Source organism: Macrobrachium nipponense, chromosome 13, assembly GCF_015104395.2.
Source record: "Macrobrachium nipponense isolate FS-2020 chromosome 13, ASM1510439v2, whole genome shotgun sequence".
In the NCBI taxonomy this organism is placed as follows: domain Eukaryota; kingdom Metazoa; phylum Arthropoda; class Malacostraca; order Decapoda; family Palaemonidae; genus Macrobrachium; species Macrobrachium nipponense.
The window spans coordinates 44,326,837-44,341,244 of NC_087206.1; the positions used below are offsets into that span (position 1 = coordinate 44,326,837).

At 42.3% G+C, this 14,408-nt stretch overlaps 1 protein-coding gene across 1 annotated transcript in view; it reads right to left on the reverse strand.

Annotated features, from left to right (window-relative positions):
• Positions 1-1,501: 1,501 nt before the first annotated feature.
• Positions 1,502-14,408, reverse strand: part of LOC135225305 (tetratricopeptide repeat protein 8-like) — a 147,500-nt gene continuing 134,593 nt past the window's right edge. The window contains exons 5-6 of the mRNA XM_064264635.1: positions 2,578-2,784; positions 1,502-2,380 (exon numbers count right to left, since the gene is read on the reverse strand). Of these exons, the coding sequence (XP_064120705.1) occupies positions 2,264-2,380; positions 2,578-2,784 (324 nt within the window). The 3' untranslated portion in view covers positions 1,502-2,263. The remainder of the gene's footprint in view (positions 2,381-2,577; positions 2,785-14,408) is intronic.

Here is a 14,408-nt window from a genome sequence, read left to right on the forward strand (position 1 = left end):
ACTTACTTAAATAAGAGAGGGGAAGAAGCCGGAGTTTACAAGATGTGCAGCATTTTGTGGGGGATACAGGTAAAGCTATCTCGCAAAGATTAACAGAGCACAAAAAATCAATGCGGTATGCTTCAGTGAGATCAGGGATTTTCCTACATATTAGAGATACAGGCCATACCATAAACTGGAATGCAGCAGAGCTGGTTTTCGAAAGTAGCTGTCCATACAAAAGATGTTGGAATCTGCTATCATCAATCAAACCAACAATATAAACCTGTCAGGAGGACATTGGAAATTGGATGACATTGAGTTAATCCTCCGGCCTCTTCTCAAGCAGGTGTTCCAAAAAATACAACCACTGGACACATTACTAGACAGGAGTTGATGAGGCTAAAAACACCAGAGTATTGCTTAATTTCCATCCTTCCTGGGTCAGTGGTCACCTGCATACCAAAAGAGATTTACTGCTAAACTTACATATGCTTTGTATATCTATTCTTGTAACACATCATCTGTCTATATTTTACCAGTGAGCAGGGGTACAGAACGAAGTGCTCGAAATATAGGGTTGCAACGTTCAAATAGTGTTTTATGAGCTGTGATTCATATAGCATATGCTTTAAGCTACAAATGTCCTTTAATATCTAATTTGCTCTACTTTGTCATAGCTGTGTGGTTAAAGACGCTTCACAGTATGTCCTGATTTCTTATTTCCTAGGGTTGCACCCGGGAGCTGATGAAATTATTATCAACTAAAAAATTCCCCTTTGGTTAACATATATGAAATATTAATTCCGAGGTAGAGTGAATTAGATATTAAAGGTCATTTGTAGCTTAATGCATGTATAAATAAAAACATATATATATGTATATATTCTATACATACATATATGTATGTATATATATACAGGCATTCCCCAATTTTCAGCGACTTGGGTGATCTGGTTTTATGACACTTGTCTAGCACCGAAAATCAGTGATTTTTGGCGCCGAAATACGCTAATTTCTGGTCACTAGCACCGATAATAGAGTACTGGTGATAATACACACCTAACAGAGGTGTCATTAATCAGTTATTGGCACCAAAATCTAGTTATTGGCATCGATAAGCTCCGAAAACCTACGATCTTCGGTTATGCTTATCATCAAGCCATCGGAATGGAAACTCCTATGGTAACCGAGGACTATGATGGAACCAGATTTTTTATGAATATTTCTGAATAGCATCATTAGATCAGAATGGCTTAGGTCGAGACTGTCATAACCTGGCGACTCCCTGTGTGTGTGTGTTTGTGTGTGTGTGTGTGTGTATATAATATATATAGTAGTATATATATATATATATTATATATATATATATATATATATATATATATATATATATATATATATATATATATATATATATATCTATATATATAGATAATATATATATATATATATATATATATATATAGAGAGAGAGAGAGAGAGAGAGAGAGAGACGAGAGAGAGAGAGATAGAAGAGAGAGAGAGAGAGAGACATGATGGAAGGAGTATCAGGTAGGCTTTGCTAGCTGATATTCATATCTAAATCCATATAATATACAGTGCACTGTATATGATGATAAATGCCTGATTTCAAACTCAGGTTCTTTCATCATCCTTACTGGTGCTTCTTATACAAGTACTACAAAATATTAGCAGTTTGTATTCTGTGTAGACATTAACTAATGACAGATAATGTGATAAAAATACATCATTTTACATGACTCTGACACACCAGAGAGGACACTTGTGATAAAGGATAGCATTCAGTCCTGTCAAAAAATGAGCATGATATTTGTTTTTGAAGTGGTTGTATTGGTCTCGCAGAAGGTGAACAAATTTAACATATGACTGACAAAAGCATCTTTGACTAATCAGTTAGTTGCTGTTGGATGAATGTTCAGAAGCATGTTTTAACATTAAAAAGACTTAAAATTTTATTTCTTACCAAAAGATAAATATTTAAAACAAAACAAACCTTGCATTGAAATGGTACTTTATCAAAACACCTGAAAATTATGCTCCAGTAAAAGAAATAGCTCATATAAATCCTGTCTGCAAAAAAAAAAGGTTTATTTCCTACTTTAACAGTTAATATGAAAAATAACAGGTCAATCATGTCAGCAACATTGAAGCTATTAAAAAGATTTTCATGGAAATCAAAAGTGACTACATAGTAAAGTATGCAGAACATATTTTCATTTCAGAACCTTTAATTGCTATATACACTTTATAATACATACATTTATAGTGTGTGGAAGTGCATTTCCAAAGTTTTAAGAAGCTCCTTTGAATCTACATGTGCTGGAAAGACAGCTAGAGCTTTCTGCACTATGATGTAACTAGACTGTAGGTCTCCAGTCTGAAAATAAATATCATACTATTATTAGTAAATAAAAAGTTTTCTGTCATTAGCAATAAAAAATAATTGCAGAAACAAACTTATCATAACTCTACTATATGGGCTAAAGAACAGGTTTACTGTGATTGGCTGTTTATAATCTAAATGTACTTGTTATTAAAAGCAATTTACTAATAGAATAACAATAATAGAAGTACCTTATGAGATAGCTTGGCATGATTATAGTGAGGCTGAAACATATGTGGAGCTAAACCAGCAGCAGTCATGAAGAAAGCTCTTGCAGTGTCTAGATTACCTCGACGGTATTCCAAAACTCCCAGGTTATTGTAGGATTCTCCATGGTCATTGTTGGCAACCAGTGCCAAACGGAAACACTGATATGCCAGATTTATATCACCAATTCCCTGTGTGTTAAATAAAAAAACTCACTTACACACATTCAAAATTAGGAATGTATCTTTATTTGACATGTTGGATAAACATGGAATACAAAAATATTTTGGTACTGCAAAGACCTACCTTCTGAATCAACAATGAACAAGAAACGAACAGGCACATCCTAAATTTACCAGTCTTCTACTTTAACAAATGTGATGAATTTAAAATAATTACCTTTCATAAATAAAAGCCTTATTTTCATTTATTTAAGAATTACTCCTTACAGCATGACTGGTTGCCTGAGATTAGACTTTCTCAAAAGAAAGAATGCTCACTCTAACCACATCATCTGCCATTTTGAAACACAGTGAACTGAAGCTGTGATTGATCCATCTGGTAAGTTTGAGAGGAAGTTAGTTATTTAGATTAGACTAGTTATATACTTGCACTGTTCTTGCCCTAAGGTGACCTACACATGTGATAAGGTGTGAAAAAGATTATGAGGCCTGGTGTGGGGCTACTGACTCTGCCCAATTAACAGAGGCACTGCCAATATAATATAAAGGTTCAAACCTAATAAACAAATACATTTCAAATTTTAAGTTCATGTAGTAAATAATATCTTACTTAACTCTCACTAAGGTGATACAACCCTTTTTGAGCATTCTGGCTGATATGACAAATTTTCTAAGACAATTTGTATTTTTCATAGCTACAAACCTGAGGTTTTAACATTATACTGCCCGCCTCTAGCCACCCCTCTGTGTGTTAAGACATCCTGAGTTAGGAAAGACTGACGCGTTGCCATAGGTGAATGGTCTTTGACCATTCTTCACCCGATCTACACATGTGTTGCCAGATATCACAAGATTCCTTGCTTTCATCTGTTTTTTAACCGGACCCAGCTAGGCGCTAGAATTATCCTATTGTTAAGACCTCAGGTTTGTAGCTATGAAAAATACAAATTGTCTTAGAAAATTTGTCATTTGTTCATACGCGAACAAACCTTCGGTCTTAACAATATGATAAGACTCATACTTGGAGGGAGGTGCAAGACATCCTAAACCGACTGGGGGCCTACCCACCAGTCCAGCTTCCAGAAGAAATGACTTCTGGAGAGGGACTGAAGGCTGTTAAGAAGCTAGATAAATTGATATCTAACCACTCAGACGCTGAGTGATGTACAATGATATATGGGAGAACCATTGTATAGGGAACCAAAGAGAAACTTTGACTGTCCAATAGTAAACCAACACACCAGAGTTTGTACTACTCTCAACTCCTCCTTGCCAAGGAGTGGAGCATATGCTACCGAATAAAGGGTTTGATATTTGCATATTAAGCGACCATACTATCAGTATGACTACCTTACTCACTGGATCAGACCAGTCCAATGAATGACGTGTCTATTCCTTAACCCGCCTGAAGGAAGAAGGAAAGGTACAAGAGAAAGGATACCAGCCAACTCACTCATTCTCTCATCCACACAATCATCTTAGGTAAGATACAAAAGTACCATGTTAAGGGCAACTATGAGTTACACAACCTGTTGGGCAGTCACCACATGATCCAGGGAAATCATCCGCAGATCTGTGGGCAACATCCTTAAGATAGAAAGAATGTGGTACCTCGAGATACGAAATTAATCCGTTCCGAGGTGCCTTCCTATCATGAGCTTTTTGTATCTTGGACCGCATTTTACATGTAAAATGGCTAGTCCGTTCCAAGCCCTCCAAAAACGCCCCAGTAAATTTTGTAATAAAGCTAAATTGACCCATAAACAATGAAATACTACAACAATTTGGACCATTCAATACCTAACTTATACATACTGCTAATATACCTGTAAATAAAGTGTATTAGTGTACATGGTATACAAGAAATACTGTACGTACATACGTACGTATGTAGTAAAATGTGGAAGCTTACCTTTCGAGTGAGGCTATCTCCGAAAGTGGCGACAGAGGAGGACGACAAAAGGCAGATACGTACGTACACTTAATTTTACAAAACACATAAAAAAATGTCAGGAAAACATAAAATAAACTTTACGAAACACATTCACAAAACTGTAACACTTAATTTTACCAAAAACTTAACATTAAATTTTTTTTTGTCTTTTTTTGATTCTTACATTTTTTTTTTTACTTTTTTATACTTTACATTTTTTTTTTTTTTTTTTTTTTTTTTTTACAAAATTTCAATTTCTTCACCACTTTCAACTTTCTGTTTTATGTATCACTTGGTTCTTCCTTTTTGCTTACTACTACTCCTACTAAAGGCCTCTTTAAAAAATAACTATCCAAGGAAGATTGCCTCTGCCTACTTTTGACAATGTTCCTGAAACGACTCAAGCAAACGTCATCGAATTGTGCAAGCATACGACCTGTGTAAGCCTTTTTGGGGTGTCTCTTTTCTACGAATGATTGCACCTTATGAAAAGCAGCTAGAGCATCCTTAATTTCTGCCATTGTCATAGAGTCGTCGTCCTCCTCCTCGCCGCTGCTAGAGAACTCCTCTTGAACGACGTTATGTTGCATGGCCTCCAACTCCTTCAGGTCATCCGTCATAAGCTCCTCTTGGTGCTCCTCGAGAAGGTCATTGATGTTGTCCTTGTCGACGACCAGCCCCATGGACTTGCCGAGTGCAACGATCTCATCAAGATCTGGTTGCAAAACAGTTTCAGGATCGTCAACTGTTCCTGAATCTGCAGCACCAGCTTCGCCCACGTCGAATCCCTTGAAGTCTCGGGCAGATATGGCATCAGGCCAGAGTTTCCTCCACGAGGAATTCAAGGTTCGCCTCAAAACCTCCTGCCAAGCTTGGTCGATGAGTCGGATGCATATCACAACATCGAAATGCTCCTTCCAAAATTCATGCAAGGTTAGGTTTGTGGTATCGGTGATGTTGAAACATCTCTTGAAAAGATGTTTTGTATACAGCTTCTTGAAATTCGATATCACTTGCTGGTCCATGGGCTGGAGGAGAGGGGTGGTGTTAGGCGGAAGATAAAGAACCTTGATGAAGGAATACTCTGCTAGGATATCTTCCCCGAGGCCAGGAGGGTGGGCAGGGGCATTGTCCAACACCAGCAGACATTTCAGAGGGAGGCGCTTCTCTTCCAAGAATTTCTTCACTGTCGGGCCGAAACACAGATTTACCCACTCGGTGAACAAAAGTCTCGTTACCCAGGCTTTCGCATTAGCCCTCCACATCACTGGAAGCTTCTCCTTAAGCATTTTGTGGGCCTTGAAGGCTCGAGGGGTCTCGGAATGATAGACAAGTAGGGGCTTCACCTTGCAATCCCCACTGGCGTTTGAACAAAGTGCGAGCGTAAGCCTGTCTTTCATAGGCTTATGCCCGGGTAGCTTCTTCTCTTCCTGTGTGATGTACGTCCGACGAGGCATTTTTTTCCAAAAAAGGCCAGTCTCATCACAGTTGAAAACTTGCTGAGAACTGTAGCCTTCGTTGATCATCATCTCGTTGAACGTCTTTTTAAAGGCTTCAACCGCTTTCGTGTCCGAGCTGGCCCCTCCCCATGCCGCACCACCGAATGGATGCCAGTCCGTTTACGGAATTTCTCGAACCACCCATGCTAAGCCTTGAAGTCTGGGTTGGCGTTGATGTCCCTTCTCCTCCGTCGTCTTCGGCCTGGGCAATCAAATCGCCGAAAATAGCGCTGGCTTTGTGGCAGATTGCCGTCTCCATTATCGTATCGCCAGCGATTTCTTTGTCTTTTATCCAGACAAAAAGAAGCCTTTCCATTTCATCGTGCACCTGGGTCCTCTTGCTGGACAAAATAGTCACGCCCTTGGAAGGTGTAGCTGCTTTGATGGCTTCCTTCTGCTTAACGATGGTGCCTATTGTAGACGGATTTCGGCCGTATTCCTTGGCGATCACACTCAATCGCATACCAGCTTCATACTTCTTGATAATCTCCATCTTCGTTTCCAAAGAGAGCATCCTCTTCTTTCTGTGAATTTCAACTTTCTTGGGACCCATGACTATGTATATACGGTACGTAATTATGTTATGTAGTACGTATATGTATGTAGTAAAGTTCTCACACAGCACGATAAAGTATACTACAATGAAATCACTAACGAATTTACGTTAATAAACGAAATCGTTAGAACGAACAAATACCACGTGCGTATGATACCGATGATGCTGTGAAGTGACCGAAGAAGCACACCACTACGTAGATGCATCATGGGAGGGATGCTGACCAATAGGAGAGAAGGATTACATGGCGGTGACTAGCATCAGGAACCAATGGGAGAGCGGGAGGATGGTGGCGAGTCTACTCAGTTGGCGGCGCGCGAGTTTCAAAATTGTTATCGGTGGTCCGGGCGAATCTCGGACATTACAGCAACCACCTTTCATATCTTGAGCAATTTTCGTATGTAGAGCCGTAAAATTTTTCATATTTGCTTTCGTATCTCGAGTTTTTCGTAAGTTGAGCCTTTCATATCTCGAGGTACCACTGTACAAACGCTAAGCACTTTATGTACAGCCAAGTTCTTTTTGAAAGCCAGAGAGGGACCAATACCCCTAACGTCATGTGCTCTAGCCTGCACAGACGTGGTGGTGGAATCATCAAGAGTCAAGTATGTCTGTCTGATGGCTTCCCATATCCAAAAAGAGATAGTATTCTTAGACACCTCCTTCTTGTATGGCCTGTGTTAACAAAAAGTCTGCGGCAGCCTGGTCTTAGGTGCCGAGTCCTTTAAGATAGCAACACAGGGCCCGGACAGCGCACAACAAAAGCTCTTGAGCACCACCACCCACAAAGTCATTCAGTGATGGAATGGAAAACGAAGTGAACCTGTCATTGTGCACAGAGGGATTTTGGGTCTTGGCCACGAATTCTGGGAGAAATTTGAAGGACAAGGACCTCCAACCCCTGGCATGCTTCACCTCATAGCTCAGACCGTGGAGCTCTCCAACCCCCTTGGAAGATGCCAAGGCCAGAAGGAAAGCTGTCAAGTTCCTGTCAGATGAGCGACGCAAGGGCTCATATGGACTATTAGTGAAGCTCTTGAGAACCAAGGAAACATCCCAAGTTGGAGGCTTGAGCTCTCTAGGAGAACTCAACTGCTCAAACCTCTTAACTAGCAAGGAAAGTTCCTAGGAAGAGATGTTGATACTTTTAAGGCGTAACACCAAACTCAGGGCCACCCAGTAGCCTCTAATGGCAGAAACGGACAAACGTTTCTCGTCTCTGGGGAAGGTTAAAAAGTCTGCTATTCACTGAATAGAGGTTGCGAGTGGAGAAAAACCCTGTTTATGACAACAATCACAGTAGATTGCCCATTTGCCTTGGTAAACCGCGGAGGTCGACTTTCCGAGACTGCTGGACATATGCCCTGCTGTTCTTCTGAGAAAAGCCTCTCGCTCGGAGGAGATACTTGATAGCCTCCAACTGTGAAGAGACAGGGATTCTACTGACTGGTGGAATATTTCCGCATGGGGCTGACACAGGAGATGTCACCAAGGGGGAATCTCCCTCAAAACCTCTGACAACAACGTCAGCAGAACTGGGAACCATTCTGCCTGAGGCCACAGAGGGGCAACCAAAGTCATCCTGAGACCCTGTGAACTCATTAGCCTGTTCAGAACTTGACGGATGAAACAAAATGGAGAGAAGGTATACACCTCCAGGTTGTCCCAGGGATGTTGGAATGCGTCCTCTGCCAATGCTAAAGGATCTGGGACCACTGAACAGCATATCTCCAGCTTCCTGTTGAAGTGAGTCGCAAAAAGGTCCAGAATGGGTCTCCCAAAAACCTGGAAAAGCTTGTCTGCTACCACTTGATGAAGGGACCACTCTGTGCCTAGGATCTGATCACAACGACTGAGTTTGTCTGCGACCACATTCCGTTTCCCTGGGATATACCTGGCTGAGAGCTCTACCGAATTGCTGACCGCCCACTGGTGAACCTCGACGGTCAAGGCATGAAGTTGACGAGAAACCAAGCCTCCGTTTGTTCACATAGGGTACCACCGTGGTGTTGTCCGACATGAGAACAACAGAATAACCTTCTACCTTCTCCCAAAACTTCTTCAGACCCAGGAAGGCTGCCTTCAACTCCAAGACATGGATATGTTGCTGCTTGTCCTCCAAACTCTAAACACCTGATGCAATAAGGCTGCCTAAATGAGCCCCCCAACCTGCGAGGGAGGCGTCTGAGAACAGAAGGAAGTCCGGTGGAAAAGAATGCAGAGGGCCACCCTTCGAAAGATTCTGGTCGTCCAACCACCAACGAAGGTCTCTTCTCACTTCCAGAGACAGAGGAACCATTAACAGGGGTGAGTCCCCCGCTAGAGACCAGAATTCTCCAAGTCTCCATTGCGGAGACCGAAGACGAAGACGCTGCTGAACTCGAATTCCTCAACGGCCTACCAGGCGATGATCTTCTTGACTGCTGCTGGACAGGGGGAGGAGGAGGAGCCGGACGTCTCCGAAGATGAGACTCCGACTTAGACACGGCCTGGTGCACCAGTCTGTCTTTGGTGTCAGCCCGATGCCAGTCTATCGCATTCTAATCAGCAGGAGGTTAGCCCATAAATTAACACTGAGGTGAGCCATATATGAAAACGTCTTGCCTCTGGACTGCAACACATTGGCAAGCGAGGATGCACTCACCAACCCTTCTGGGGACCTGTCAGAAGCTATCTTGGCAATGACCACAGACCAGAAGTCCAGCCAAGAAACCGTCTGCAACATGGAGGCTGCCGTAGATTCCAATACTGAGGCATCCTGCGGAGATAAGGATGGAGCCACTGATCTCACCTGCTCCAAAGTCAATCCCGGCTTCAGGCGAATGACGTCTGGGTTGTAGCATAGTACTTTCTATGCCTCGTGAGAGGCGGGGGTAGTAGCTTGGCAGAGCCCCTAGAGCGAATCGAACCGTTCTGGTCCGAAACAGAGGCGTTCAACCTTATGCAAGACCGACTGGATGTGCCCTGACAAGGGAAGCTGAAGAGATGATTTGGGATCCTGCATAGCTCCCACCAAGGCTTCCAAGCAAGAAGGAGCGTAAGACGACCAAGCCTGAGACCTACTTTCCAAATTGTTGAACCCACGAATGAGATCAACAACTTCCAAAAGGGAAGACAAAAACTCTTGTGTGTCTCCCTCCTCCTGCTCCAGCAACGGAGATCGACGACGAGAAGGATGTGTAGGCTCCTAGGACTCGGGCACCTTCTTCATTAAAATTAATGGTAGGATCAGCAGCCAAACAGCCCGAAACACCAACTAACCTGTCTGGGCTGGGCCCACGCGTCGGCTCCCAAGACGAACCCACTATAACACTACGAACATCACTACGTTCTCCTCCAATAGATGATTCATTAACAAGTCCGTGAATGGTCACGGCCATGGCAGACTTACGAACGTGAGTTGGAGAGGAATCCTGAACACTTGAGCTCGAAGGAGAACCCTCTAGAATCGAACTCTTAGAAGCATCACTGAGAGGGTCAGGCAAACACTCCTGCTGCACCAACTTCGAACTCACCGCCTTCGATTTCTTGACAGGCGCCTTAAGATCTTTACGGCGACAAATAGGCCTTGGAGAAGAAGGAGCACTTGCATCATGTGCACGGACAGGGGAGGTTGCAACATGCTTGTGATGTGCATGGATGGGGGAGGTTGCAACACACTTGCAATGTGCATGGACGGGGGAGGTTGCGACATGCCCGCAATTTGATGCAGAGGATGAACCAGCCGCTGCAGATTACGCAAGGGAAGATACACTAACACTCTCTGAAACACCAACATTCTCGAGAACACGTCCGTGTTGTTCCTCCCTCGTAGGCGAAGAAAGAGCAAAGTCCTTAGCCTTTCAACGCTTGATACACCAATGTGGCGTAGGGGGGGAAGTGGGAGAGGACGACAGTACTGGTTCCTTATGCGATCTCTTTGCAGGAGGCAGGGACGAAGTAACGGTTTCCTTCCAATCCTCCCAACCAACAAGACAGCCAACTTATCATCCAAAACAGAGTCCAACCTCTTAAGCACTGCCTGGCATATAACCTCAGACTGATGCAAGAGAAGGCTCTGATGACATGAAAGGGAGATGTAGCGAACTGGGTGGCAGAGATGATGTTACGACTGAGAGAGGCAGTGCAGAGGAGATGACTGGGAGTGACGAAGTCGATGGGAGTGACGTAAAAAGTGGTGATGACGTCACGGCTTCCCCTCGGTGTGAAGGGGAATCAGATGCTACTGGTGGAAGAATACACAATGACAGATCCCATGACGTCATCAACGGGGCTGACGCCACTGCTTCCCTCCGACCCAAAGAAGCGGCAGCAGTCACTGGCGGAGCAATACAAGATGGCTGACCTCAGCTACCCACAAAGACGAGGCTGGGAGGAGGGGGGATGGTCTGGCCTGCCTGAGGAGGGGGGCTAGCGAGCCTCCAAAAAGTGTGCAAGCAACCCCTCCAAGGACAGGGTACCCCCTAGCCCGAGTGTCTTCCAAATCACCGCCATCTTGGATGCCTCTGACTCTGGAATAAATGAGAATGATGAAGAAGCCTCCCCCTTCCCGGGAATTAAATTAACTCCCGAAGAAGAAGGGGCAACATGACAAAAATCAGCCAGGTGGCCTCCCAATACTTCCAGCGACGAATCAATGGAAGAAAAGGAAGGAGACAGAGGAACAACACTACTATGGGGGTTGATACTGCAGGAGACAAAGCATAGGGAAGAGGTGAAAAACCTTCCCAAGAAGGAAGAGTCAAAACCCTCCGATGCTCTCTCTTGCTATAAAACGACTTCCACTGCTCTTTAGGCCATGCCCGGCATTCCTTGCAAGGATTCGTTATAGTACAAAAATTAGAACGGCACCTGCTACATGTGATGTGGGGATCGGTCGCTGTCGAAGCCAAAAAACGAGAACACGGAAAACCTGAAATTCTGGGGCACACACGTTGACGAGGCTGAGAAGGAGCAGAAGCAGCCATAATATCAGCAAACACACACACACACACTAAACACAAGCAAAACAGGCAATGAACCGGGTAAAGGCCAAGAGAGGTTAACCACTACACTCACCCAGGCTTTGGTGTAGGTGAATGGTCTTTGACCATTCTTCACCTGATCTACGCATGTGTTGCTAGATATCACAAAATTCCTTGCTTTCATCTGTTTTTTAACCGGATCCAGCTAGGCGCTAGAAATGATCCTATTGTTAAGACCGAAGGTTTGTTCACGTATGAACAAAGGAGATTTTAAGTAGTGGTTATAGGAATGAAACAAATTTAACGGCCTATGGTATTCCCTTGGATACATTCCCCTAAAATAGTACTAGTCATAAGGGGAAAGTGAGAAACTAAGCAACCAACTCCTTGCATTATGAAGACAAATTTATCTACCAAATCCTCACAGATAAAGATGCTCCTAAGTATGAGGTAGATGCTAATGTAGTTAGTAGTTAATTCCCTGCTATCACACAAATATTTCAACAATATACTGTAATGGCTCGTTTTACCGTCACCAAAATACTCTATTCAATTTTCTCTTTATGTATCCATATACCACTGATATGAAGTCCACAATAAGGTGGAATCATACCACAAACTCAATTTTCAAAGTGAAAGGATGAATTCAAGAGGGGAGTAAACAAACAAAACGAAAAACCATAAATTTAATACATAAATAACCAGATAGAAATTACACATAAACGTCTTTGAGTACAGGAAATAAATGAACTACTGTCACACTTAATAATAATTCAACACACGTATACCAAAATTAAGATACCATAACCAACACACTCAAACCAAAATAAGGGGGCCCAGAAAGGAGGAGGAAATCGAAAAGAAAGAATATCCTGACGATTTACAGGCTAATTCCAAACTTGTCACTAAAAAGCTTCGTATTCAATAATGGTTATTATTCTTCTTGAAGAATACAGAATCCTCCATGTCTGGAGGAGTGGTACCACAGGTGGTTAAATAACTCGGGGCACAGTCGAGCAGTCTCAACAGAATCACAGCCGTGATCAATGAAAAAAGGTATCAAACAACCTTACCATGGGATAGCGAGATCCCCCTGGCTTATAACTGAACCAAAGGTGGTGCGGTGAATCTCAAGGACGTCCAGATATGTTATCTGGAGAGATCTTCCAATCTGAAGATACCGGATATTCAATAATCCTCGGGTCCTGCAGATACGGAAAAATCACTAATAGAGGCTGCAACCACCACGAAGCACGAGATGGGAGTACTCTTAGTGCACGAAGCAAGGTAAAAAATAATCCAAAAGTGACAAGGTCCAGAGAACGACTGCCTGTTCTCCTCCCATAAGCCAAGAAGTTAACCGCCCCTTATCCACAGGGGAGGGACCACTCACATAACCTCCTTAAAGATAAACACGAATGTTAATAACAAGCAAACAGTTGTTATACAAGAGAGGTGGTCAAACGACAAGTGAAACTTAAAAACTAGGTTTAACAAATTATATCTAAAAACTTAATAATAATATTTAACGAAAAAGAATCATATACTGACAATATCCAAGAAATAACAAAAGACATCCTTTACAAAAAATGGGGACTGAGATGACTATATTTCTGATACCTTGTATTAATATATATACTGAACAGCAGACATATTTCGATAAAATTAGACCAGATATTAAAAAAGAACTCACTTTGTGACCAGTGACTTTGGTAAAGGTGAAACTAGTCTGGGGGAAATATTCTTCCACCAAAATGACATGGTTCTCTTGGCAATATCTTATGTGGTGCACTGCCACAAAGAGCTTTGACCTACAAATTTTAACAGGGCTGAGATTAAAAATAACGTCATGAAATCCTCTGAATTACTAGGAACCTAACTGTTGACCATGAAGTCTGGTGAAAAGGGAAAGATCACTGGAATTCATCCTCTAGAATGCATACCCTCAGCCAAAAGACCATAGATCAACAAGTCAGTTTACTGAAGTGAAATAAGGCAAAATAATCTTGAATGTGAGGCGTTTGTGAATAATCTTATTCATTTGCTTGCAAGGCTTTCTCAAATACGCTGTCAACATCAGTCAGGTCTCACAAAGTGAATTACCTGCAGGTCTTTTCAATAGAAATTCATAAGGAGATGCTGGAATTCTACAGTAGGGAGGCAAGTTTCTCCCTGGTTCTTTATGTGTGCAGCTCTCATTGCATTTTTCAGTGTACTGGTTACTGCATGACTTGTGATCTTATTGTGAAAAGACTGTCTCAAGTTCCAGAAAAATATGCAATTTTTTAAAATCTGATTTTTTTTATACAAACCTATGACTTTATGTTATCCTTAAATTTGAATCAGATAATTTTCCAAACATGCTTAAAAATCAAAATGGGCTCCCCACTTTCATTGTCTGCACAGCTGGGCACCAAAGTGCCTTCTAAGAGCAATAATTCATTCCAAGTGTTGTCTGATTTATTGTTAGAGAGAGAGAGAGAGAGAGAGAGAGAGAGAGAGAGAGAGAGAGAGAGAGAGAGAGAGAGAGAGAGAGAGAGAGAGAGAGAGAGAATTTTTGAAGTGATAGGTTTGTATAAAGAAAAATAAATTTTAGTTTCTAAAAACTTGCATTTACAATAGTCTGAGTAGTTATTCATATGTTAAGTTCTGCAATATAAGACAGAAGCCTTGGGAGCCTG